General features: G+C 37.7%; 1 protein-coding gene across 3 annotated transcripts in view; it reads left to right on the top strand.

Annotated features, from left to right (window-relative positions):
- KMO (kynurenine 3-monooxygenase) overlaps positions 1-26,738 on the top strand; it is a 69,391-nt gene extending 42,653 nt beyond the window's left edge. For all 3 annotated transcript variants that reach the window (XM_069545570.1, XM_069545568.1, XM_069545569.1), the window contains exons 10-15: positions 1,210-1,357; positions 8,217-8,274; positions 19,159-19,241; positions 20,416-20,517; positions 20,606-20,665; positions 22,665-26,738. In XM_069545570.1, the coding sequence (XP_069401671.1) occupies positions 1,210-1,357; positions 8,217-8,274; positions 19,159-19,241; positions 20,416-20,517; positions 20,606-20,665; positions 22,665-22,820 (607 nt within the window). In that variant the 3' untranslated portion in view covers positions 22,821-26,738. The remainder of the gene's footprint in view (positions 1-1,209; positions 1,358-8,216; positions 8,275-19,158; positions 19,242-20,415; positions 20,518-20,605; positions 20,666-22,664) is intronic.
- The last annotated feature ends 1,067 nt before the right edge of the window (positions 26,739-27,805 follow it).

The raw sequence follows: 27,805 nt of genomic DNA, 5'->3' as shown, positions 1-27,805 counted from the left end.
GGCCATTTCGACATCACCACATGGACCTTGTCATTTGGTCTCACTCAGTGCCTCTCTCCCCTGTCCCTCTGTCCTAGAACCTAACTCACATTCCACCTCCAGTGACATCTTCATGAAGGCAGCACAATGCTGCAGAAAGAGCAAGGTTTTAACACTACTCTTGTCCCTGATTTCCTTGGGTCTCAGATTTTTCATCACTGAAATAGACATCAGGATGCCTTACTTTTAGGGAAATTTTGAAAATTAAATGAGTTAATTATGTAAAAGGGATAGCCCACTGCCAAGTCATAGCAGGTCTTTTTAAAAATTGTCAGTTCTCGTCCTTTCCTGCATATCAATTCAATTGCTATGTTGGTTTCTCCTTCTCTGGCATTGAAGGGAAATCTCTGCATGCCAAATTTAGCCCTTAGATAGTTTTGGAGCTTGTTCTGTGGCTTGCCTCTCTCACTAGATGTAAAATCATCTAGTGTATGTACACAGGATTGCCAGATGGCTCAGTGGTAAAGAATCCACCTACCAGTGCAGGAGATGCCGGAGACATGGGTTCAGTCACCAGGTCGGGAAGATCCCCTGGAGGAGAAAATGGCAACCCGCTCCAGTATTCTTGCCTGGGAAATTCCACAGACAGAAGAGTCTGGCAGGCTACAGTCCATAGAGTCACGAAGAGTCAGACATGACTGAGCGAGTACACGTGATAAATGTACATAGTACTTCTCCACAAAAGCGCCCACAAAACCTCTGTAGATGCTTGAGAGATACTAGCTTGAGTCCAGTTGTTCATTTCCAGATACACATGGACTCACTTAACTTAATTTTGGTTTGTTGGGTGTTACTAAAATACACAACTGCATCTCAATTTTTTCCAAGGAAACCTGAAACATACCAACGTAGCTGGACGTTGTGTGATTTATGTGCTAGATAACGAAGTTTTCCTGACATATAACACAGGCACATTCCAAATTATTCAAATTCAGCTACTCTTGTTCTTTTTGGATGTGATTAACATTGTTTCAAATTAAGGATGCAATCAGAACAATGGAATTTGGGAACTAGGAGAAACTTCACCACTCCCTCTCCTGTTTTCTTCCTGGCATTCTCATGTATTTTTCAATGAAATATTATGTTGACAAAGCCAGCAAATCTGAAAGAATTATGCAGTATTTAATACCCAGCTTAACATTTTTACATTTTGATTGTTTTCTTCTGAAGGCAAGCCCTCGTGCAAGATTTCTTTCTGTTGCCTGCCCAGTCTATGATATCCGTTAAGTGCTCTTCTTTTCACTTTAAATCACATTGCTTGCTGATGGGAGATGCTGCCCATGCCATAGTGCCCTTTTTCGGGCAAGGAATGAATGCGGTAAGTTCTTTTTCAGTAGGTAAGTCCCTCAAACTTTTCTGGGCCCATCTCAACTAAAAAAGCTTAAAGGAAAAAGAAAAGGTTAAAACTACCCCTACATAATCTCTGAGAAAATAATCAATTCAACAACCTCACCAGCTATTTAACTAGATTGATCTCTATGTATAATCAATTCTTGGATTACTTGATCCAGACATTTAATGTATAAAAAAGCATAAAGCATAAGATAGTTTTCTGTTCAGTTAGAAAATGTATTGATAACTTGAAATATAGGAACTTGACTGTCAGAAATTCAAGGCTTAATTTTTAAAAGTATATATTTCTTTGGCTGTGCCAAGTCTTAGTTGTGAAATGCAAATTCTTAGTCACGGCATGTGAGATCTAGTTCCCTGACAAGGGATCAAATGTAAGCCCCCTACGTTGGGAGCACGGAGTCTTAGCCACTGGACCATCAGGGAAGTCTCCAACAGTTCATTTTTAAAGTATATTTTTTCTTGAGATTATAATGTTAGTATCAAAAAAGAAAAATATCCCAGGGACATCCCTGATGGTCCAGTGGTTAAGACTCTGCCTTCCAATGCAGGGGAGGTGGGCTTGACCCCTGGTTCAAGAACTAAGGTCCCACAAGCCATGGGGTGTAGCCAAAAATTAAAAAAGAAGAAAGAAAAATATCCCAAATTATCTTTTCTTCCTCCCTCTGCTTTTTCATTCCACAGGAAAGGAAAACACAATTAATAGAGTTAAATAGAATGATAAAACAGACTAGACATGGAATACTACTGCTTCCATGGAAATTTTACCATTCTGGCTACAACAATATATCAGGAAAGGAATACTGTTCAAATATTGAATGTTAATTTAAGGAATTCTGAAATAACTGTCTAGACAAACAATTATTTTATGTGCATGTGTGTTTGTTTACTAATATTATAGTTTTATCAGAGAAGGCAATGGCACCCCACTCCAGTACTCTTGCCTGGAAAATCCCATGGATGGAGAAGCCTGGTAGGCTGCAGTCCATGGGGTCACTGAGTGTCAGACATGACTGAGTGACTTCACTTTGACTTTTCACTTTCGTGCATTGGAGAAGGAAATGGCAACCCACTCCAGTGTTCTTGCCTGGAGAATCTTAGGGATGGGGGAGCCTGGTGGGCTGCTGTCTAGGGGATCACACAGAGTCAGACACGACTGAAGTGACTTAGCAGACTTAGCATTATAGTTTTATAACCATAGTCTTATATTGTTTTGGTTTATGGAATATATTCCAAGAATAAATAACTTGTGAGTTGAGTATAATCAATTATATTTTCATCTAATTAGTGGTAAATATTTGTATTACAAAACATAATGGGAGGTGGGATCAAGTTAGCAGAGTAGGAGGACCCTGAGCTTACTTCCTCCCTTCCTCCCTTCTCCCAAGGAGAAGTCCTGGCTGCACCCGGATCTGGCTTTAGTCCCTCTAAAACCAGTCCTGTCTCTCACCAAGGAGGCGGTTGCCAGCACACCCTAAGGGAAAGTGTGGCCCATGCTCACTTCATATATGCTCTCCCACCAAAGCCACTAGGTGCATGCAGACTGAATAAGACATCACAGAACATACCTTCAAGACCAGGATAGGTAACTTTCACATAATTTCATAGAGATGGTGAAAGCTCGAGAAGACTCTTTTGAGAGTCCCTGGGACATCAAGGAGATCCAACCAGTCAATTCTAGAGAAAATCAACCCTGAATATTCATTGGAAAGACTGATGCTGAAGTTGAAGTTCCAATACTTTGGCCACCTGACGTGAAGAACTGACTCATTGGAAAAGACCCTGATTCTGGGACAGATTGAGGGCAGGAGAAGTGGGTGACAGAGGATGAGACGGTTGGATGGCATCATCAACTAAATGGACATGAGTTTGAGCAAACTCTGGGAGATAGTGAAGGACAGGGAAGTCTGGTGTGCTACAGTCCATGGTGTCACAAAGAGTGATACATGACTGAACAACAAGAGAAAGTTAAACAAAATTGTAGAAACCATCAACAAATGGAAATGCAACCTACTGAATGGGAGACCTTAATCAAATTCAAAAAGAACAAAATTAGCTGCAATTGAATAACTTAGTCTTTGCAAATGTAATGTCTGATAAGGGGTTGATATCCAAAAATATATTAAACTTTTATAACTCAGTGTCAAAGAAACAAACAACCGGATCTCAAAAATGGGCAGAAGAACTGAATAGGAATTTTTCCAAAGAAGACATGCAAATAGCCAACAGGCATATGAAAAAATGTTCAACATCACTGTTCATTGCTTCTGCTGCTGCTAAGTCCTTTCAGTTGTGTCCGACTCTGTGCAACTCCATAGACGGCAGCCCACCAGGCTCCCCCTTCCCTGGGATTCTCCAGGCAAGTACAATGGAATGGGTTGCCATTTCCTTCTCCAATGCATGAAAGTGAAAAGTGAAAGTGAAGTCGCCCAGTCGTGTCCGACTCTTCGCAATCCCATGGACTGCAGCCTACCAGGCTCCTCCATACATGGAATTTTCCAGGTAAAAGTACTGGAGTGGGTTGCCATTCACTGTTCATTAGGGAAATGCAAATCAAAACCACCATGAGCTATCACCTCATATTTGCTACCATGGCTATCATTAAAAAGACAATGACAAACATGTGTGTCAAGGATCTAGAGAAAAAGAATTCTAGTACCCTGTTTGTGGGAATGTAAATTAGTGCAACTACTATGGCAAACAGTATGGAGGTTCCTCAAAAAATTAAAACCTGAACTACCACATGATCCAGTAATTCCACTCATGGTATATATCCAAAGAAAATGAAAATGCTGCTTCAAAAAGATATATGCACCCCATGTTCATAGCAGCATTGTTTACAGTAGCCAAGATGTGGAAACAACCTAAGTGTCCATTAACAAATGAATGGATAAAAAAGTAGTGGTATGTATATATGATGGAGTATTACTCAACCATAAGAAAGAATGAAATTTTGCAATTTGCAACAACATGGATGAACCTGTATAGTATTATGGTTAGTGAAATAAGTCAGACAAAGAAAGAAAAATTCTGTTTGTTTTCATTTATATGTGGAATCTAAAATATAAAGCAAGTAAATGAATATAACAAAACAGAAACAGACTCACAAATACAGAGAACAAACTAGTGGTTACCAGTGGGTAGAAGGGGAGGGGGAGAGGCAAGAAAGAAAAAGGGGATTATGAGGTGCAAACTGTAATACACAGTACATAGTATATAGCCTATATTTTATAACTTTGTATGGAGTATAATCTATAAAAATATCAAATCACTAAGTTGTATATCTGAAACAAGTAAAATATTGTAAGTCAGCTATACTCCAATTTTTTTTTTAACTAAAAAACACATCAATTTTAGCAGTGGATGCATGTGTGGACTCTGGCATTAGAACTCCTTTGTTCAAAGCCTGGCTTCATGATTTATTAGAATATGTTCCCACACAACTAATTTTACTCGTTACCTGTAAAATTTAGATTTTTATTTTTAATACTTTTTGCTTTATTATTTCTTGTGTGTGTTTTTTTTTAACAAGCTTTTTTGGGGGGAGGGCAATAATTGCTGTACAATGTTGTGGTAGTCAACACAAATCAGCCATATTTACATATACATCCCTTTCTTTTTGAGCCTCCCCCCCTCAAAATTCAGATTTTAATAGGACCTATCTCATAGGAATTCTCCAGGAATAAATGAATTAATTAAAGAATTTAAGAGTATTGTCTCATCACTATATGATATCTCTTATCTCTATATTCCTATAGCATTAACAGCCTATATAATTGACAAATTTATTTGCCTCTAGTATAATATTGATATGTGTAATTGATATAGAAATATTTTATTTCTTAACCTTTACATATTTATATATGATCTTAAAAACCATAGTTTGATTTCCTAGAATGCAGGAAACATAGCTTTCTATTTTCTTCTCCCTACTGCACTTAGCAGAGTACCTTACTAATTTTGTGGATTTGTTGATTAGAAATTTGCTTTAATTTTGACTTATGGGAAATGAATTCATATGAGAGTTCTATACTGTCATTAAATTACTCTAAATGTGAATCTTAAATCCCTAAATAGTTTAAATATTATTCTAATGCTCATGGTAGAACAATATAATTATTTTTGCATCTTTAAGAGGCAACAGAATTGTCAAAATTACAACTTAATCTAAAATTTTTATATTCTAAATTTATATCTATATCTGCATATACTACCACACACTTGCACTCATCTCACATGCTAGCAAAGTAATGCTCAAAATCCTCCAAGCCAGGCTTCAACCGTTCATGAAACATGAATTTCCAGCTGGATTTAGAAAAGGCAGAGGAACCAGAGATCAAATTGCCAACATCCGCTGGATCACTGAAAAAGAAAGAGAGTTCCAGAAAAACATCTACTTCTGCTTTATCGACTATGCCAAAGCCTTTGACTGTGTGGATCACAATAAACTGTGGAAAATTCTTCAGGAGATGGGAATACCAGACCACCTGCCCTGCCTCTTGCAAAATCGGTATGCAGGTCAAGAAGCAAGAGTAAGATCTGGACATGGAACAACATGGTTCCAAATCAGGAAAGGAGTACGTCAAGGCTGTATATTGTCACCGTGCTTATTTAACTTATATGCAGAGTACATCATGAGAAATGCTGGACTGAATGAAGCACAAGCTGGAATCAAGATTGCCGGGAGAAATATCAATAACCTCAGATATGCAGATGACACCACACTTACAGCAGAAAGCAAAGAAGTAAAGAGCCTCTTGATGAAAGTGAAAGAGGAGAGTGAAAAAGTTGGCTTAAAACTCAACATTCAAATTAAAAGCTTCTGCACAACAAAGGAAAATATAAGCAAGGTGAAAAGACAGCCTTCTGAATGGGAGAAAATAATAGCAAATGAAGCAACTGACAAACAACTAATCTCAAAAATATACAAGCAACTTATGCAGCTCAATTCCAGAAAAATAAATGACCCAATCAAAAAATGGGCCAAAGAACTAAATAGACATTTCTCCAAAGAAGACATACGGATGGCTAACAAACACATGAAAAGATGCTCAACATCACTCATTATTAGAGAAATGCAAATCAAAACCACAATGAGGTACCACTTCACACCAGTCAGAATGGCTGCGATCCAAAAATCTGCAAGCAATAAATGCTGGAGAGGGTGTGGAGAAAAGGGAACCCTCCTACACTGTTGGTGGGAATGCAAACTAGTACAGCCACTATGGAGAACAGTGTGGAGATTCCTTAAAAAATTGCAAATAGAACTACCTTATGACCCAGCAATCCCTCTGCTGGGCATACACACCAAGGAAACCAGAATTGAAAGAGACACGTGTACCCCAATGTTCATCACAGCACTGTTTACAATAGCCAGGACATGGAAACAACCTAGATGTCCATCAGCAGATGAATGGATCAGAAAGCTGTGGTACATATACACAATGGAGTATTACTCAGCCGTTAAAAAGAATTCATTTGAATCAGTTCTGATGAGATGGATGAAACTGGAGCCGATTATACAGAGTGAAGTAAGCCAGAAAGAAAAACACCAATACAGTATACTAACACATATATATGGAATTTAGAAAGATGGCAATGACGACCCTGTATGCAAGACAGCAAAAAAGACACAGATGTGTATAACGGACTTTTGGACTCAGAGGGAGAGGGAGAGGGTGGGATGATTTGGGAGAATGGCATTCTAACATGCATACTATCATGTAAGAATCGAATTGCCAGTCTATGTCTGACGCAGGATACAGCATGCTTGGGGCTGGTGCATGGGGATGACCCAGAGAGATGTTATGGGGAGGGAGGTGGGAGGGGGGTTCATGTTTGGGAATGCATGTAAGAATTAAAGATTTTAAAATTAAAAAAATAATAAATTAAAAAAAAAAACCTCAACATTCAGAAAACTAAGATCATGGCATCCAGTCCCATCACTTCATGGCAAATAGATGGGGAAACAGTGGGACTCCAAAATCACTGCAGATAGTGACTGCAGCCATAATTTTAAAAGACACTTGCTCCTTGGAAGAAAAGCTATGACCAACCTAGACAGCTTTTTAAAAAACAGACATTACTTTACCAACAAAGGTCTGTCTAGTCAAAGCTATGGTTTTTTCAGTAGTCATGTATGGATGTGAGAGTAGGACTATAAAGAAAGCTGAGCACCGAAGAATTGATACTTTTGAACTGTTGTGTTGGAGAAGACTCTTGAGAGTCCCTTGGACTGCAAGGCTATCCAACCAGTCCATCCTAAAGGAAATCAGTCCTGAATATTCACTGGAAGGACTGATGCTGAAGCTGAAACTCCAATACTTTGGCCACCTGATGTGAAGAACTGACTCATATGAAAAGACCCTGATGCTGGGAAAGTTGAAGGCAGGAGGAGAAGGGGACAACAGAGGATGAGCTGGCTGGATGGCATCGGCGCAATGGATGTGAGTTTGAGTAAACTCTGAGTGTTGGTGATGGACAGGGAGGCCTGGCATGCTATAGTCCATGGGGTCACAAAGAGTCGGACACGACCTAGAGACTGAAATGAACTGAATTGAATTGAACTGATATATATATATATATATATATATATATATATATATATATATATATGAATAAACTGGGCAAAGACAAAACCCTCAAACATGCTGTTAATGATATTTTTAATCAGAATTCAATACCACGTGTGACTATTCAGCTATTACATACTGGTTTAGGGTACAAATATCCTGTGAGTTATACCACCAATGAAAAGTCTATTCAAAATTGCTAAATGAAGTATTTATTATTTCCAGTTCATTTTTTCCCATTTTTTCTTGTTTTAGGGCTTTGAAGACTGCTTGGTATTTGATGAGTTAATGGATAAATTCAATAATGACTTTAGTAAGTAAAATTTCTCAGTGGGACATGGATTAGTCTTGCTGATTAATTGTACACCTGTTTCTGATCCTGGAAGAATTTAAATTATGAATTAGATTTCCTAATCAGAATTATAATTTTTTTTAAACACTCTATGCCACTGTTGTTGCTCGTTGCAGACAAGAAACACCCAGAAAGGAAAAAACAGTTTCTTTTAAGTTTTTACATGGAGGTCTATACCAAGAAAAAAAGTTCTGAGTACCAAAGTTTGGTGAAGGTATACTCCTTTCTGGGCTTCCCTGATGGCTTGGATGGCAAAAAATTCACCTGCAGTGCAGGAGACCCTGGTTTGATCCCTGGGTCAGGAAGATCCTGGAGAAGGGAATGGCTACCCACTCCATTATTCTTGCCTGGAGAACTCCATGGACAGAGGAGCCTGGCTAGGCTACAGTCCATGGGGTCAGACATAACTGAAACTACTTAGCATGCACACATACCCCTTTATCTCCCTCTCAGTCTAGGTAACACGCATGCCTATATTCCCTACAGCTTGCCCTCAGAACACCTTTGGAAGCTCCAGCATTTTCTTGTTTTTCGCTTTGTCATAGTTTGCATATAATACTTCCATTTACATTTTGATTAAAATGAATTCCACAAATAATTTTACAAGTATTGAAGTTTTAAATTTTTATATATAACTCAAAATAATTAAATGTACATAATTTTCATCTGTAAAAGAAATTGAAAACAATAGAACTGGATAATTTATACTGCTTCTCAGCTCCACATGCTCTCAAAGGTCACCTCTGAAATTAAACCTGTGGCAGATAAGGGACTACTTAAAGAACCAGTTTTGAATCTACACCCAGATTCCAGCCTTTTTTAATTTCTTTTTTTTATTAAAGGATCATTGCTTTACAGAAATCTGTTGTTTTCTGTCAAACCTCAATGTGAATCAGCCATAGGTATACATATATCCCCTCCCTTTTGAACCTCCCTCCCATCTCCCACCCGATCTCACTCCTCTAGATTGATACAGAGCCCCTGTTTGAGTTTCCTGAGCCATACAGCAAATTCCCATTGGCTATCTATTTTACATATGGTAGTGTAAGTTTCCAAATGTTACTCTGCATACATCTCACCCTCTCTTCCCCTCTCCCCATGTCCATAAGTCTATTCCCTATGTCTGTTTCTCCACTGCTGTCCTGTTAATAAATTCTTCAGTACCATTTTTCTAGATTCTGTATATATGTTAGAACATGATATATATTTCTATTTCTGACTCACTTCACTCTATATAATAGGTTCCACGTTCATCCACCTCATCAGAACTGACTCAAATGTGTTCCTTTTATGGTTGAGTAATATTCCATTGTGTATATGTACAACAACTTCTTGATCCATTCATCTGTCGATGGACATCTAGGTTGCTTCCATGTTCTGGCTATTGTAAATAGTGCTATAATGAACAATGGGACACATGTGTCTTTTCCAATTTTGGTTTCCTCAGGATATATGCCTAGGAGTGGGATTGCTGGATCATATGGTGGTTTTATCCTAGTTTTTTAAGGAATCTCCATACTGTCTTCCATAGTGGCTATATCAATTTACGTTTCCACCAACAGTGCAAAAACATTCCCTTTTCTCCACACCCTCTCCAGCATTTATTGTTTGTAGACTTTTTGATGATGGCCATTCTGACTGGATTGAGGTGATATCTCATTATAGTTTTGATTCGCATTTCTCTAATAGTAAGCGATGTTGAGCATCTTTTCATGTGTTTGTTAGCCATCTAGATGTCTTCTTTGGAAAAATGTCTGTTTAGGTCTTTCTCCCACTTTTTGATTGGGTTGTTTGTTTTTCTGGCATTGAGTTGTATGAGCTGCTTGTATATTTTGGGAATTAATCCTTTGTCAGTTGTTTCATTTGCTGTTTATTATTTTCTCCCACTCTGAGGATTGTATTTTCACCTTGCTTGTAGTTTCCTTTGCTGTGCAAAAGTTTTAAGTTTAATCAGGACCCACTTGTATACTTTTGTTTTTATTTCTGTTACTCTAGGAAGTGGGTCATAGAAGATCTTGCTTTGATTTATGTCATCAAGTGTTCTGCCTGTTTTCCACTAAGAGTTTTATAGTTTCTGTTCTTACATTTAGGTCTTTAATCCATTTTGAGTTTACCTTTGTGTTTGGTATTAGGAAGTTTCTTAATTTCATTCTTTCACATGTAGCTGTCCAGTTTTCCCAGAACCATTTATTGAAGAGGCTGTCTTTGTCCCATTGTATATTCTTGCCTCCTTTGTCAAAATGAGGTACCCATATGTGCATGGGTTTATTTCTTGCCTTTCTATCTTATTCCATTGGTCTATATTTCTGTTTTTGTGCCAGTACCATACTGTTTTGATGATGGTATCTTTGCAATATAATCTGAAGTCAGGAAGGTTGATTCCTCCAGGTCCATTCTTCTTTCTCAAGATTGCTTTGACTACTTCGGGTCTTTTGTGTTTCCATATGAATTGTGAAATTTTTGGTTCTAGTTCTGTGAAAAATGCCTTTGGTATTGCATAGGGATCACATTGAACATGTAGATTGCATTTGGTAATACAGTCATTTTCACAATATTGATTCTTCCTACCAAGGAACACAGAATATCTGTCCATCTGTTTATTTTGTCTTTGATTTCTTTCATTAGTGTCTTATAATTTTCTGTGTACATTTCTTTTGTCTCCTTAGGTATGTTTATTCCTAGATATTTAATTATTTAAGTTGCAGTGGTGAATGGGGTTGATTCCTTAATTTCTCTTTCTGATTTTTTGTTGTTAGTATACAGAAATGCAAATGATTTCTGTGTATTGATTTTGTATCCTGCAACTTTGCTAAATTCACTGATTAGCTCTAGTAATTTTCTGATACTATCTTTAGGGTTTTCTATGTACAGTATCATGTCATCTGCAAACAGTGAGAACTTTACTTTTTCTTTTCCAATCTGAATTCTTTTTATTTGTTTTTCTTCTCTGATGGCTGTAGCTAGGACTTCCAGAACTATGTTGAATAATAGCAGTGAAAGTGAACACCCTTGACTTGTTCCTGATCCTAGGGGGAATGCTTTCAGTTTTTCACCATTGAGAATAATTTTTGCTGTAGATTTATGTATATGGCCTTTACTGTGTTGAGGTAGATTCCTTCTCTGCCCATTTTTTTGAGGAGTTTTAATCAGAAATGGGTGCTAAATTTTGTCGAAGTCTTTTTTCTGCATCTGTTGAGGTTATCATATAGTTTTTATCTTTCAATTTGTTAACATCGTGTACCACATTGATTGATTTTCATATATTGAAGAATCCTTGCATCCCTAGAATAAACCCAACTTGATCATGGTGTATGAGCTTTCTGAGGTTGCTAAATTCTGTTCGCTAAAATTTTGTTGAGGATTTTTGTATCTATTTTTGCTTTAATATACTTTCTTTGTGTTTAGTCTTGTTAGTTTATTATGTGTCTGGGGTGTTTCTCCTCAGTTTTATCCTGTGTGGGACTCTGTGCCTCTTGGACTTGATTGACTATTTCCTTTGCCATGTTGGGGAAATTTTCAACTATACTCTCTTAAAAATCCTTTGTATTTCTGCTTTGTCTGTCGTAACCTCTCCTTTTTCATTTCCAATTTTGTTGATATGATTCTTTTCTCTTTTTTTTCGTGATGAGTCTGGCTAAAGGTTTGTCAATTTTGTTTATCTTCTCAAAGAACCAGCTTTCAGTTTTATTAATTTTTACTGTTGTTTCTTTCATTTCTTTTTCATTTATTTTTGCTTGGATCTTTATGATTTCTTCTACTAATTTGGGGGCTTAATTCTTCTTTTTCCAGTTGTTTTAGGTGTAAAGTTAGGTTGTCTACTCAATGTTTTTCTTCTTTCTTGCGGTAGTATTGTATTGCTATAAACTTCTCTCTTAGAACTGCTTTTGCTGCTTCCCATAGGTTTTGAGTTGTCATGTTTTCATTGTCGTTTGTTTCTAGAAATTTTTTGATTTCCCTTTTGATTTCTTCAGTAACCTATTGGTTATTTAGAAATATGTTGTTTAATCTCTATGTGTTTGTGTTTCTTACAGTTTTTTTCTTGTAATTGGTATCTCGTCTCATAGCATTCTAGTCAGAGAAGATGCTTGATATAACTTCAATTTTCTTCAATTTACTGAGGTTTGACTTATGACCCAAGATGTGGTCTATCCTGGAGAATGTTCCATGTGCACTTAAGAATAAGGTATGCTGCTGCTGCTGCTCTAGCCTTCTGCATTTGGATGGAAAGTCCTAAAGATATCAATGAGATATAGCTCATCTAATGTATCATTTAAGACTTGTGTTTCCTTATTAATTTTCTGTTTTTTTGGTTTGTCCATTGGTGTGAGGGGGTGTTAAAGTCTCCTGGTAGTATTGTGTTACTATCAATTTCTCCTTTTATGTCTATTAGTGTTTGTCTTATGTATTGAGGTGTTCCTATGTTGGGTGCATAGATATTTACAATCATTACATTTTTCTCTTGGATTGATCCCCTGATCATTATGTAGTGTCTTTCCTTATCTCTTGTAATCTTCCTTATTTTAAGGTCTATTTTGTCTGATATGAGGACTGCTACTACAGGTTTATTTTGCTTCCCCTTTGTATGGAATATAATTTCCCATCCTTTCACTTTCAGTCTATATGTTTTTAGGTCTGAAGTGAGTTTCTTGTAGACAGCATATATATGGGTCTTGTTTTTGTATCCATTCAGCCAATCTGTGTCTTTTGGTTGAAGCATTTAATCCATTTACATTTAAAGTAATTATTGATATATATGTTCCCATTGCCGTTTTCTTAATTGTTTTGGGTTTATTTTGTAGATCTTTTTTATTCTCTTGTATTTCTTGACTATATAAGTCCCTTTAATATTGTTGTAAAGCTGGTTTGGTGGTACTGAATTCTCTCAACTTTTGCTTGTCTGAAAACCTTTTTATTTCTCCATCAATTCTGAATAAGATCCTTGCTGGGTACTATAATCTTGGTTGTAGATTTTTCCCTTTCAATACTTAAATATATTCTGCCATTCCCTTCTGGCCTGCAGAGTTTCTGCTGAAAGATCAGCTGTTAAGTGTATGGGGTGTCCCTTGCACGTTACTTGTTGCTTCTCCTATGTTGCTTTTAATATACTTTCTTTGTGTTTAGTCTTGTTAGTTTGGTTAGTATGTGCCTCGGGTGTTTCTCTTCAGGTTTATTTGTATGGGACTCTTTGTGCCTCTTGGACTTGATTGACTATTTCCCTTGCCATGTTGGGGAAATTTTCAACTATAATCTCTTAAAAAAATTTCTCATACTCTTTCTTTTCCTCTTCTTCTTCTGGGCCCTCTATAATTCAAATGTTGGTGCATTTCATATTGTCCCAGAGGTCTCTGAGACTATCCTCAGTTCTTTTCATTCTTTTTACTTTATTCTTCTCTTCAGAAGTTATTTCTACCATTTTATCTTCTAACTCATTGATTCATTCTTCTGCTTCAGAAAATCTGCTATTGATTCCTTCTAGAGTATTTTTAATTTATGTAATTGTGTTGCTTGTCTCTGTATGTTTATTCTTTAATTCTTCTAGGTCTTTGTTAATTGATTCTTGCATTTTCTCCATTTTGTTTTCAAGGTTTTTGATCATCTTTACTATCATTGTTCTGAATTCTTTTCCAGATAGTTTGCCTATTTCCTCTTCATTTATTTGGACTTCTGTATTTCTAGTTTGTTCCTTCATTTGTATAGTATTTCTCTGCCTTTTCATTATTTTTTTTCACGTATTGTGTTTGAGGTCTCCTTTTCCCAGGTTTCAAGGTTTAATTCTTTCTTCCTTTTGGTTTCTGCCCTCCTAATGTTGGTCCAGTGGTTTGTGTAAGCTTTGTATAGGGTGACATTTGTGCTGAGTTTTTCTTGTTTGTTTGTTTTTCCTCTGATGGGCAAGGCTGAGAGAGGTGGTAATCCTGTCAATCCTGTCTGCTGACAATTGGGTGTGTACTTTTGTTTTGTTTGCTGTTTAGATGAGGCATCCTGCACAGGGTTCTCCTAGTGGTTGGGCAATGCTGGGTAGTGTATTCAAGTGGTTTCCTTTTGTGTGAGTTCTCACTATTTGATACTTCCTAGGGTTAGTTCTCTGGTAGTCTAGGGTCTTGAAGTCAGTGCTCCCACTCCAAAGGCTCAACGCTTGATCTCTGGTCAGGAATAAAGTTTCCATAAGTGGTTTGTTATGGCATTAAGTGAGATTAAAGCAAATATCTGAAAACGAGAAACCATAGATGAACCTCAGACAAATGGCAGTTACAAAATCAGGCAAGTAATAATTAAAATAATAGAATATACACATATACATATATACCCATAAGCAAAGTCAAAACAGTCCAACAAAAATAGAGTAGACTGACCCTGAGAACAAAGGAAATAAAAAATTATATCTATGAGAACAAAACTAACTAAAGCACAAACTGGAAAACAAAACTAAGGCAAGGTGCCAATTGGGGAATAAAGCAATAAAAATAAAACTAACAAATATATTGAGAGAAAAGGAAAGAAAGAAAAGAAAGAAAAAATAGATATGTAAAGTTAAATAGAGGTATATGAAGAAGATTTATATACTTTCAAGATTAACTGCAAGGAGAAAAGAATAGTAGGAAAAGCAAACAAAGGAATAAATATAGAAAATAATAATAATAATAGGTTTAAAAAATTAAAATTGAAAAGAAGAGAAAAGAAGAAAAAAAGTGGGGGTGGGGGGAAACTCCACAGAACTGCAAAAGCCCAGTGTAGAGGCAGAGGTTTATAACAACAATAAAAAATGTGACATAGAAAAAGAAAAAAAATCTCAAAAGCTTAATTAGATTTCACAGTGCCAATTAAATTTACAACTACAACAGAAAGGTGGAGGGGGGGGTGGTGGAGGAAAAACAAAGAAAAAAGATCCAAAAGAATTTACACAACAAGTCAAAACATAAGAATAATAAATGTTTTTCTTGAGTTACTGCTGTCAGAGTCCTTTCCCTCAATGGGAGTCACAGTCCACCTCACCTGCCTAGGATGTCCTCCAACACTGTGCTCATCTCTGGACCTGCTGTGGGGGCAGCTCAGATTCTGATCTGGTCCTGCTCCTATGTGTTCTTGCCTCCAATGTCCACAGCTATCAGAACTAGTGCATTTTCTTTTGCGGGTACTCTCAATGATCTTTTGTATATTCCGTAGACACAGATTCTGTCTAGTGGATCCTGTGGATTTAATCTGCAGCTTGTACAGCTGGTGGGAAGGTTTTGGGTCTTCTTCCTTAGCCACCTTGCCCCTGGGTTTTAATTGTGGTTTTATTTCCACCTCTGCATGTGGGTCATCCACTGGGGTTTGCTCATGTGTCCCCCCTGGAGTACTTGGGTTTGCCCCTGTGAGGGCCAGGTATGGAGGTGGTACCTCTGCTTGGGTTGCAGGGGTTTTGGCAGCACCAGGTACTCAGGGGAGTTGGCGGCTAGGACAGCAAGAAATATAGTGCTCTAGAAGGGTATGGCAACCAGTATTGGCCAATATGCTCCAATATTGCCTGAAGAACCCTGCTCCCTGACAGAGAAACCCAGCAGGCCACAGTCTACAGGGTCACAAAGACTCAGACACAACCGAAGCAACCCTGCACCCATAGACTTAAGACTTCTTTGCCTGTGGCAGCTCTGCCCCAGTGAGAGTTGACTGTGAAGGTGGTGCAGCTGCTTGGCTTGTGGGGACCCTGGCAGCACCAAGTGTGTGGGAACATGGACTGCCTCCACCATAGGAGTCATGGCCCTAACAGTCTTGTTTCGAGCCTCTAGTAGCTGACGATCAGTAGGCCTCTTTGGCCAGTCTTTCTCTGTAGCTCTGTCCATTCAGGCACTTAGAGGGCTCCCTTGCCTGGGGTCCTTCTCTGTTGTTCCATGCATCAGGCACATAGAGGGGCCTCCGTGGCTGGGATCCTACTCTGTAGATCAGCGGCACATCAGTCACTTAAAGGAGCACCTCGGGTGGGGTCCTGCTCTGTAGTTCAGTGCATCAGGCGCTTGATGGGCCAGCCTCTCTATTGTTCAGCAGCTGATGCTGGTATGTGGAGAGAGAGAGGCTAAAGCAGTATCGCCTTGCTTCCGTGGCTGCCTGGCTTTCCTCCACAGGCATTTCCCACCACAGTCTCTTCCCTCATATCCCCTTGATCTGTCTTTCCACAGTCAACAGCAGCCCTCAGCCTGGGATTGCTCCACAATCCCTAAACTTCAACTCCCAGCCACTGCGCCTTCCAGGAGACCTGTGTCCCTCTCTGAGGTATGTACGGCTGCAGCAAGGACTGTCTGATTCTCAATCCATTTAGGCTGCCACAGATCAGCTGTTTCACTCTCAGCTTTTAATGTTTCTCCTTTGACTCAGACAATTGCCCCGATGAGGGGATCGGACCCCTGCTTCAGTACCCCCACCCACTGAGGGCAGGTCCAGTCCTTCTAACACTCCTGTTTTTTCCCCCTAGTTCCTTCATCCTACCAAGTCTTGCGTGATTCTATATATTCTTTCCCTCTGGTCAGGTACTCCTGTCCACACTCAGCTAGTGTTCTGCATGCACTTCTGTGTCTGAAGGTGCATTCCTGATGTGTCCATGGAGAGAGTTGTACTCCATGTCCACCTACTCCTCTGCCTTCTGTTTTCTCCAGATTCCAGTCTTGACTTGCCAACTTATTAGCCCTCTGACCTTGAACAAGTCACTTTATTTTTTTAAAGTCTCATTTTTTTTTCCATCAATAAAGTGGGGATAATACCAACTTCAGAAAGCTGTGAGGGTTAAATCAAGTGACTTATGTAAAGCATTTTTTTTTTAAAAGCCTGATTCACAGATACAAGCTAGTGGTTACTAGTGGGTAAAAGGGTAAGGTGAGGGGCAAACTATGAGGTATAAAATAAATAAGCTATAAGGATATACTGTACAACACAGGGAATATAACCAATATTTTATGATAACTATAAATGGAGTATAACCTTTAAAAATTGTGAATCACTGTTATACCCCTGTAACTCATGTAATGTGACTGTGACTGTTTGTGTGGGCTCAGTGGTGTTCAACTCTTTTGCAACCCCAAGGACTGTAGCCTGCCAGGCTCATTTGTCCATGGACTTTCAAAGTTGGTCACCACTTCCTACTCCCGGGCTCTTCCCAACCCAGGGATTGAACCCCAATCTCAAGGGTCTCCAGCATTGGCAGGTGGATTCTTTACCATTGCACCTTCTGAGATATTGTACATCAGCTATCCCTCAAGGGAAAAAAAAAAAAGTTTTAAAAAAAGGCTGGAATAAAGTAAGCTCAGAGTAAAAAAAATTTTGAGTGTTATAGGGTGTCAGTGGACACTATAGTGTCTGAATCTGAGAAGATTATGGATTCTAGGTAAATTTCTTCTGGATTTCTTTCTTTCCCAGTTATCTGAGATGCTTAGGATCCAGAGATATTTTGCTTTCTCTCTTCTTAGTCCTTGTGTCATTGGTTAGCATGTGATGACAATGGTGGAGATAGATTGAGAGCTTATATAGCAGAACATACTGTCAATATTGGTTTTAGTTATAAGACATAGATAAAACTAATTATCACAATAATAACTAACATCACTGAACATGTAATATGTGTTGGGGATCTTGCAATTTTTTTTAAAATGTATTATCTCATGAAAAACAAGGGGCATAGGTACTATTCTTGTGCCTGGTTTACAGCCGAGGAAATTTAAGCTTAGAGTTTACAACTTAGGAAATTTAAGCTTAAGTAACTTGCCCAAAGCCAAGTAGCTAGAAAGTGATGAAGCTGGGACTTGTACTCATGCGCACTCTCAGACTTTAGAAATGGCTTCCCAAAAATGGGAGTTGTTTGGCCCTGTGAAGTTATATCAATCATTACTTTATAAAATATTTATTCAGTATTTACCATATACCAGTTTAAGTTTTCAAACATGAGTAAAACATGGGGCCTTCCACTGAGAGATAAGAGAATAATGGAGGAGCTGATGTTTAAGCTAACAGGGTGAGCTGAGGTGAGTGTTAGTTGCTCAGTCATATCTGACTTTTTGTGACCCCTTAACTGTAGCCCTCCAGGCTCCTCTGCCCATGGGATTTCCCAGGTAAGACTACTGAAGCAGATAGCCATTCCCTTCTCCAGGGGATCTTCCTGACTCAGGGATCAATCCCAGGTCTCCTACACTGCAGGCAGACTCTTTACTGTCTGAGCCACCAGGGAAGCCCAAAGCGAAGACTGCTTCTGCCTGGTATAGAATCAGGGACATTTCACATGTGAGACGAATGTGATAACCACTACACTACAGAAACAGGTGAAGTGAAGTGGAATGAAGTCGCTCAGTTGTGTCCAAATCTCTGCGATCCCATGGACTGTAGCCTATCAGGCTCCTCTGTCCGTGGGATTTTCCAGGCAAGAGTGCTGGAGTGGATTGCCATTTCCTTCTCCAGGGGATCTTCCCGACCCAAGAATCGAACCCCGGTCTCCCACATTGCAGGCAGATGCTTTACCATCTGAGCCACCAAGGAAGCCAGGTGACTTAGGTTCAAATGAAACAAATTTACATGGGGTAGCAAGGAAGAACAAAAAGGAGAGTATGTACTGCTTTCCATTTGTGAAGTAAAAAATGATGATTTACTAATCTAGTATATTTCATAGTCTTTATCATAATTTTATTAAACTATAGGTGATGGGAAATGTCCATTGTTATTGCTCAGTATTCATAGATTGTTGGTCATACAGCTTTGTTGTCCATAGCTTTATAAGGTTAGAGAGAACACTGGTAGAGAATACACCATTTAATTTGAACTGTATAGAGTTCAGCACATTTTTTTAACAGACAGTTTTGGGAAAGATATCTTATTTAACTTGGATTCTAGGTATGTGTCTTCCAGAATTCTCAAGATTTAGAGTTCCAGATGACCATGCAATTTCAGACCTATCCATGTACAATTACACAGAGGTAAGTGAGAAGGTTTTGTTCTTTTCAATAAGATCATGCACTGATATTCTAATAAACATTCTTTAATTTATCTTTGTTCCAGCCCCACCTTATGCATGCTGTGTAAGAATAGGTGCAAAAAGAAAACACACACACACAGAGCATTCCTTTTTACATGGTTGAGATATGAAGGCAGAGACAGTGATAATGACCCCCACACACCATCTTCATCTGTATTTCAGGGACATTTAGAAGGTAACAAAAATGAAAAAGTGTCTGGTTTCAGTATCTGATCATTCATAAGCTCAAGCCTTAGACATTTAGTAGAGTTTGTAATACACTGTTTTAATGAAAAATATTTTTGATATGAGTTAATATATTTGGAAAATTTAAGAGACATTGAATAACCTTTCCATTCTTAACATTATAAGCTGTGAACTTACAGTAGCATTAAATAATCTTGGGGGGTTTTTGTACTGAAAGAAATATGTAACACCAAAGAAATTCACAGTCAATAGATCAATACTCAGAAGGAAACCACAATTCTATTTTGAGCCAGTCACATGAAAACTCACAGTAAATGATTATGGTTATAGTTTTTCAATCAAAGGAAGAAATTTACAAGATAAATTTTTACAAAGAGTGTAGCTATTTTCTATCTCCTGAAGACAGAAATAAATAAAATAGACTTCAACTTAAGCAGAATTTTTCATATGTGGTGAAGTTAAGCTTCTGTAAGCTTCTGGAATTCTCATTGAGATGTCTTGTCTTTAAAACAAGACAATTATAACATAAGATTTATCTTGAATATGGACTAAACCTAGAGGCATAGCTTTAAAAAGATCTCTTCTTGCCAAAATAATGTTGCAAACTGACCAGAAAATAACAGAAATTAATCAAATCTTGGGCTCACAGACAACTCACAGATTCATGCAAACACTTGCTGAAATAGAATTGACCCTCGAGCAAAATAGAGTTCTAACAGGTTTTGCATAATTGCTGTACCTTTTCAAGTTATTGTCCTGTGACACTGGTTGAAAAGAAAATGACTGAAATGGATAGGAAGCAAGAATTTATTTGACTAGTTTGAGTCTGGCTTTGTGGTGAATGGGAATGAAGAGTGATAATAAGTTGTAGTAAACAATTAAAGGTACGTTTCAAAAGATACGCTTTGGGACTCCCTACATTATTACAGATGCGAGCACACGTCAACTCAAGGTGGTTCATCTTCCAAAAGAACATAGAGAGACTTCTTCATGCTATTATGCCATCTACCTTTATTCCTCTTTATACCATGGTAAGGTCTGGATTTAAGACTTTTCCTCATTTTAATCTTCTGTTTAGTCATTATAGAATACTGAAGAATACTTTTTAAACTTTTACAGGTCACCTTTTCCAGAATAAGATACCATGAAGCAGTGCTGCATTGGTACTGGCAGAAAAAGGTGGGAACAAGTTACACTTACTTGTAATTTGATATGTTGAAGTTTACAGTGTTATGGTTATGTTTACCTCAGACAAATATGGAAATAATGAAACAGACACCAAGTGTTTGCCTTCCAATAAAAAATGTCCTGGCTACACAGGTGATAGAATGCCTAATGAACAAAATTACAAAGAAGAGGCAACTCCCATTGCCTCTTAAGAGGCAATTCTTAAAGAGAAGAAATTCCGAAAAGAAACTGATGCTGATATTTCTAAACTTTTTATTTTATTTTAGCAGCATGACCTTTTACTTTTATTTAGCAGTTGACTTTCTTCATGCAATACTCCTATGGGTTTAATTTATAAAATTGGGCAAAATCCTTTAGGATTGAATGGTTTTGATATTCTTTGGAAGGCCTTTTGCTGAAGCTGAAGCTCCAATACTTTGGCCACCTGATGTGAAAAGCTGACTCATTAGGAAAGACCCTGATGCTGGAAAAGATTGAGCGTAGGAGGAGAAGAGGGTGACAGAGGGTAAGATGGTTGGATGGCATCACTGACTCAATGGACTTCAGTTTGAGCAAATTCTTGGAGATAGTGAAGGACAGGGAAGCCTGGCATGCTTCAGTCCATGGGGTTGCAAAGAGTCAGGCACAACTTAGCAACTGAACAGCAAGTACAAATGATTCTATTTCTGAAAAAAAAAAAAAAAAAAAAAAAAAACAGGTAATACAAAATTATATTTGTTCTTTGAGAAAAACATCTAAGTATTGTAGTGATTGACAATGACTTAAGATGGGAATGCAATGAGATTCCCTCCAATGCTGAGATTCCTATGATTTTAACATAAAAAATTGGACAAAGTCAAATCACTTATAAAACACAATCTAATCCACATTAATTTTGGGCAGTCCACTCACAGATGCCATATATGGAGATTCAGATTCCTGATCTTCCACTGTGGAAATATTACAACTTCATTCACTAAATAAATAGTTCTATTTAGTACATAGACACTGAGCTAGGCATGGTGATGAACATGAGGCAGCCCTTACCCTTTGTATAGCCAGAGACTAGTACAGGAAATGGCCACTTGCAGTGGAGAGGCACTGCCCCGGAGGGGAATGGTCGTAGACTTGGGGAAGGAGGGTGGAGGTTGAAAAAACCTCTCAGACATTCAGAGTGGCAAATATTCGGTGGAGCTGGAAGAAGCTCATATGTGTGAGAATGACAGGAGAAGGAGCTGGAATAGCAAGTAGGACCCGAAACATCACGAATATTATTTTAAGGAAAATCGGAAAACAAAGGAGACTTGCATTCTCAGGTGTGGATTTTAGAAAGATTACTTTGCTTATAGAGACTAGATTGGAATGAATCGAGATTTATTCATACATAGATGAATAAAATAAGGTCCCTGCCCTCAAAAAGCTAAAAGTCCAAAGGGTAAGAGATAGCAATAGGCAGTTAAATGTAGGACCATTGGTGTAATGTTAGAGGCCAGGATGATACGGGAATGCACACAACCCAGGCTGGACTCCTCGGCTTGTATGGTTGATAGACTGTAGACGGTGAAGGTGCCTAAGTCTTTGAATGTGCATCTTCCAAGTCACAGAGGTTCATTGGACCCACCACTCTTCTTAGGGACACTTCATGCTGGGTCTGAACAGTGACTGAATCACTTGTGGCTTCTTCCAAGACAGAGTTCAAAGTTGTTTTTTGTTTTTTTTTTTTTTTTCAATTGTGGATTTCTTTGTGGCTGGACAAAGACTGAATGCTAAGAATTCTTTACACAGAACATGTGGAATCAGGAATTTCTGGGAAGAGAGAGGAGAAAGAGAAGAAGGTAGGAAGCTTCAAATTACCAGCCATTGCAGGACTTCACCTAGTGGTCATGCAATGAAATCTGTTTCACATTGAAGAACAAATAGGAAAGGAAACAATGCTGTTTAAGAATGAAGTCTATTTTCAAGATTTTAACCTCTTGAACAAATAAAAGGAAAGTTCTTACTCTTTTTACAGGTGATAAATAGAGGATTTTTTCTCTTTGGAACACTGATAGCTGTCAGTGGTACTTACCTACTTATGCGCTACAAATCACCGAGACCCCTGGACTACTTGAGAAGACCGTCAGAGTGGGTCACTTACTTCCAGAATACAGGACATGTTTCCCTGTAAATTCCTTGGAGTCACTAGAACAAATTCCCTATGTCATTAGCAAGTGATAAAAAGATCCTGAAGTAGCAAATATTTGATTTCTCTGTAACCAAAACAGGAACAAAATCATGTTTCCATTATCATTTAATTCACTAATGGAAGATATTTATCAGCTTATAATCAAATTCAATGTAGAATTTCTCTGCAAGTTTATTGTAATTATTGAAAAAATAACCCATCACTTTCAGTTGTAAAATGCAGTTTTCCCACAGCACTATTGTTAGGTCAGATCATTCTAAATATAAAAGCACAATGACTAAGGTCTCTTTCACTTCTCAAAAAGTAAGGCCCTAGAGACCTCAAGAAGTCACGATCATACTTTTCTTTAAAGGACTTAATAGAAATCATGATAGGATTGACTTAACACTTGGGACTAAAAGTCACAATTTGCCTAATGGATTAGTAGTAATTGTACTTTTCATCACTTGGATGAAACTTACTCAAACACAGGGCTCAGATTTTCTTGCTAAAACTAGAAGTATAAATAAACAAAGGGGGCTTTCTCAAGAGTTTAAAATGAATCAGTTTTATTTCCCAGTCTTCAAATGCCAGTATTACCTTCTGAGGATTTTTAAAATTTATTTTTTAATTAAAAAAATTTGTGGTAAAAGTCATAATATAAAACATACTATTTTAACCATATTTAAGGCTATTAAAGCCATACTAAGTAAAGGATAGGAAGAGTCTTATAAATTAAATATCTATATACATAAAGGCGGAAACAGTTTCATAGAAAGATGAAGCCATGTTTATTCCATTTCAGAAGTAACTTAATAACATTCTTAAACTATATACTGCAAAACCAGGGATAAACTTGATGTTTAATAGTTCAATTAGAACACTAGATTGTGAATCAGAAAAGCAAAGCTCTGGTCCAAGATTCAGTAGAAACTAAACGTGTGGCATTGGACATGTTTTTAACATCTCTGGGCCTCTGTATTATTTCTAAATCATTGGATATACTTTGTTAAATGCATTAATTATCTTACAGGAAATCAGTATTCTTCCAAATCATGCAATTTTACATTTCTTTTGAGAATGTCAGTAATTTTCACAGAAATATTAAAGTTTCAGAATCATTGACAATTAAAACAAGGCCTGGAAAAGCTTTTTTTTTTTTCCTCCTAAAATCTCCACCAAGTACCTTCAAGCTATATTACTCAATTTTAGAGAAATATATGCAACTAGACAACTTAAATTTTTATGTGGAGAACTTTTGTCTTTTCTAAATTATATAGACATTCTCATTTGCACTGACAGTTGGAATTTGTTTTTGTTGTTATACATGATCTTAGGTTGTTATAACTTAGAGTATCAACTTAAATATGATTTAGAAATACAAGAATAAAGAACAATTCAGAGAAAACAAAAAATAAATCTGTTTCTTCAAAAACAAAGCAAGAAAGTTCATTTAGTGAATTCTTTTTTTGGTTCTTCCTTCTTCAGTAGGCCAACTGGATCATTTAGCAGTCTTTCAAGTGGTGGCTCAGATGGTAAAGCGTCTGTCTACAACGTGAGAGACCTGGGTTAGATCCCTGGGTTGGGAAGATTCCCTGGAGAAGGAAATGGCAACCCACTCCAGTACTCTTGCCTTGAAAATTCCATGGACAGAGGAGCTTGGTGCAGGCTACTATCCATGGGGTCGCAAAGAGTCAGGCACAAAGGAGCGACTTCACTTTCTTTCAAGTGTGATTAATTATGAAGATGCAACACCACTAGAATAGTCATATAAGAAATAAAAATTAGGAAATGAAATTATTCACTTACTTTCCTACATTGTGAAAGAAATCCTTGAGTCCTAACAATCCATGTTTAGTCTAAATAATGACTATGAAAAAATGGCCTCTTCAGTAGCTCTGACCACTCTTTAAGCAGTGGATTTATTGAAAAGCAATGAAGATTAAATAACACATTTCATGAATACAGCCCTACAGTTACTTCATTCTCCTTCAAATGTAGCTTTGTTTGGTTTCTACTGGAACCTTTTTTCTAAATCTAGAATTCTTGGAAAATTATGAGAAATCACTAAGAGAGGCTAATCCTACCATGTTCATATTTGAAATGAAATAGATGGAGACATCTATCTTCCATAAACACCAGCTTTACCATGTACATCCACTGCTAATGCATGATTGCCTATAAATCTTGATCACCTTGAAAGTCATCATTTGTATGTATGTGTGTGTGTTGCTTTTAACCATCTGAGCCACCAGCGAAATCCTTGTGTGTTGCTTTGCAATGGTATCTTCTAGAAGTTGCTCAGCAACACTTTGTCTGAAGCTCCTCTTTATCATGTTACGCATAGAGCAACAGTCTTTGGTTTCACATAAAATTAAGGAATTTATTTTCTTTTTCATCCTAGAATTAAATTTGATTGAGCAAACATTTGACATGACACTAAATAGGACCCAACACTACAGAAAATCCGAGATTTTCTAGCAATTTCACACATGTGTATGAAACAGGCGTTTTAACTGCCAAGGATTTCTTTCATTCATTCTTTTTTTTTTTTTTTTTTGAGAAATACATTATGTCCTTTGGAAAATTCAGTCATTGAAAAATATGCATTAAAGTGAAAATTTCTGACATGTTAGAATTTGATGGTGCCTGATACACACTTTGTGCCACAAGTGATTTTCCATTGTATAAAGCAACCACTGAATTAAAAGAATCTATCTTGCTCAATTACTCCCTGAGGTCAAAGAGTCCAAGAGCAATTCATATTTCCTTCTGAATCACAAAAGCTCTGTTAATATTATATATAATGGGGAATTTCAAAATGGTCCTTTTAATGATAGTCTAAGTAGCATCTGATTTTAGTCCCATCTTTCATTATTGTTATTCAATCCTATAAAGGATGAACTTGGATTACATCAAACTTTGACCCGTTGGTTCTGTCACTGTCACCCACTGATAATGATTCATCATTAGTGATGATAAAAATGATGGAAGAAGAGTTAAAAGTCACTTTTTTTGTTTGGCCTGTCCCTGTCTTTCTGTGACATCACAATGGATCTTAAACGCATTTCTCTCCCAACTGCAGATAGGTCTTTATCTGGTGTCTGGCATCTCATCAGTTAGAAACATAAAAGCTGCAAGAGGGCTCTTTAAAACTGGGCAGGGAGAAAATAAAGTCGAATATTAAGTAAAAGTTTGGCCCTTACTCTGGATTGACATTTAGGAAAATTGGATTAATTTAATTTGGTTTGTTCTTTTTTACTTATTAGCTGATGTGGAGTTAGGTGGTAATGCTCAGTCTACTTAATTAACCCTGGAATTTAATGTCTTTCATTTTTTATAATTCTTATTAACTTTACTACATAAGTCTCTTTCAATGCCGTATAATATCCACAGATTCAAATTGCATGAACCTTCCATGAGGGCAGCTAGATGTGTTTCTTTAAGGCATTTTGAACATTAATTCATTTCACAAATATTTAATGAGCCCTTATGAGGTGAGGCAACTCATGCTGCAATCTGGGGATATTGTGGGAAGCAGAGACAGAAAAGGCCCTTCCTAGCAGAGTTTCAGCTTGATGTACTTACTAATGTCCCTTTAATTAGGTTAAGAGTTTTTTTCCTTGTATCAAGATTACATATCAGTTGGTAAAAATATACAACAGCAAACCAGGTTAAAATCCAGGCACCAAAGTGTCATGAAGCAAGTAAATTTTAACTCCTTTGAACCTAGCTCATAAATCCATAAATAAAATAGTATTAGTATCTATTTCATGGAGTTTTGCAAAGATAATGGATGTAATCTGCATAGTACAGTAAGAATTGTAAATAAATTATTAACTTTGTATTTGTTATCATTACTAAACATAAAATGTTTTCTGATGTATTAAACTCTGATTTTAATAAAATTTTACCTAACAAGTGCAAGCCTCTATTGGTAGGTTTTAGAATTGTTATTATAGTCAGTGAAATATCCTACACATCCCATCCAAGGGTCTGGCTAAAACCAGGAAATATTTGCAACTTATGGCCTTTTGGGGCTTCCCAGGTGGTACTAGTGGCAAAGAACTCGCCTGCCAATGCAGGAGACATAAGAGACATGGTTTCAGTCCCTGGGCTGGGAAGATCCCTTGGAGGAGGGCATGGCAACCCACTCCAGTTATTCTTGTTTGGAGAATTCCAGGGACTGAGGAGCCTGGTGGTCTAGAGTCCATAGCATTGCAAAGAATTGAACGCAGGACTGAAGCAACTTCACACAAACACACACACACATAATGCCCTTTTTACTTTACCTCCTCATCTCCCCACTCTTTGTTCTATAAAAGAAGCTACCATCCCGACCCCAGCAAGATGGTTCTCTAGGACATTAGTATGCCATCTTCTGGGACTCCTGGCTTTTAAAATAAAGTCATTAATTCCTCATCCCAAAACCTTGTCTCCCAATTTATTTACATGTCATGTGGCTTGCGGAACAATCTTGGACTCAGTAACAGAAGTTCTTCCTATTAGTATTATAAACGTGTGGTGGCTGCAATTGCTGGTGACTCTGACATCCTTGTGTTTAAGGAAGGGGGACCGTTTCCAGGGCCTGAGAGTGGGCTCTTGTTTAACACTTAGAAATGAATTGTCCACAGAGACATGGGCTGACAAAGCAAGAGATCTTATTGGGAAGGGAAGCCCAGGCAGAGAGCAGCAAGGTGAAAGAACCCAGGAGAACTGCTCTGTCACATGCCTTGCAGTTTCAGCAACAGGATTAGTTTCCGGGTTGACTCTGGCTAATCACTCTGACACGGGGTCATTTGTAGGGGTGCACATACTGCTCAGCCAAGATGCATTTCAGCGAGGAGGATTCTGGGAGGTGGTAGGACACGTGGCATCTCCTTTTGACCTTTCCCAAATTCTTCCGGTTGGTAGTGGCTTGTTAGTTCCATGTTCCTTATTAGGACCTCCTGTCATAAAATAACTCATGGAAATGATTACTTTGGTGC

Source organism: Ovis canadensis, chromosome 12, assembly GCF_042477335.2.
Source record: "Ovis canadensis isolate MfBH-ARS-UI-01 breed Bighorn chromosome 12, ARS-UI_OviCan_v2, whole genome shotgun sequence".
Classification (NCBI taxonomy): domain Eukaryota; kingdom Metazoa; phylum Chordata; class Mammalia; order Artiodactyla; family Bovidae; genus Ovis; species Ovis canadensis.
This window is presented reverse-complemented; position numbering and strand designations above follow the sequence as displayed.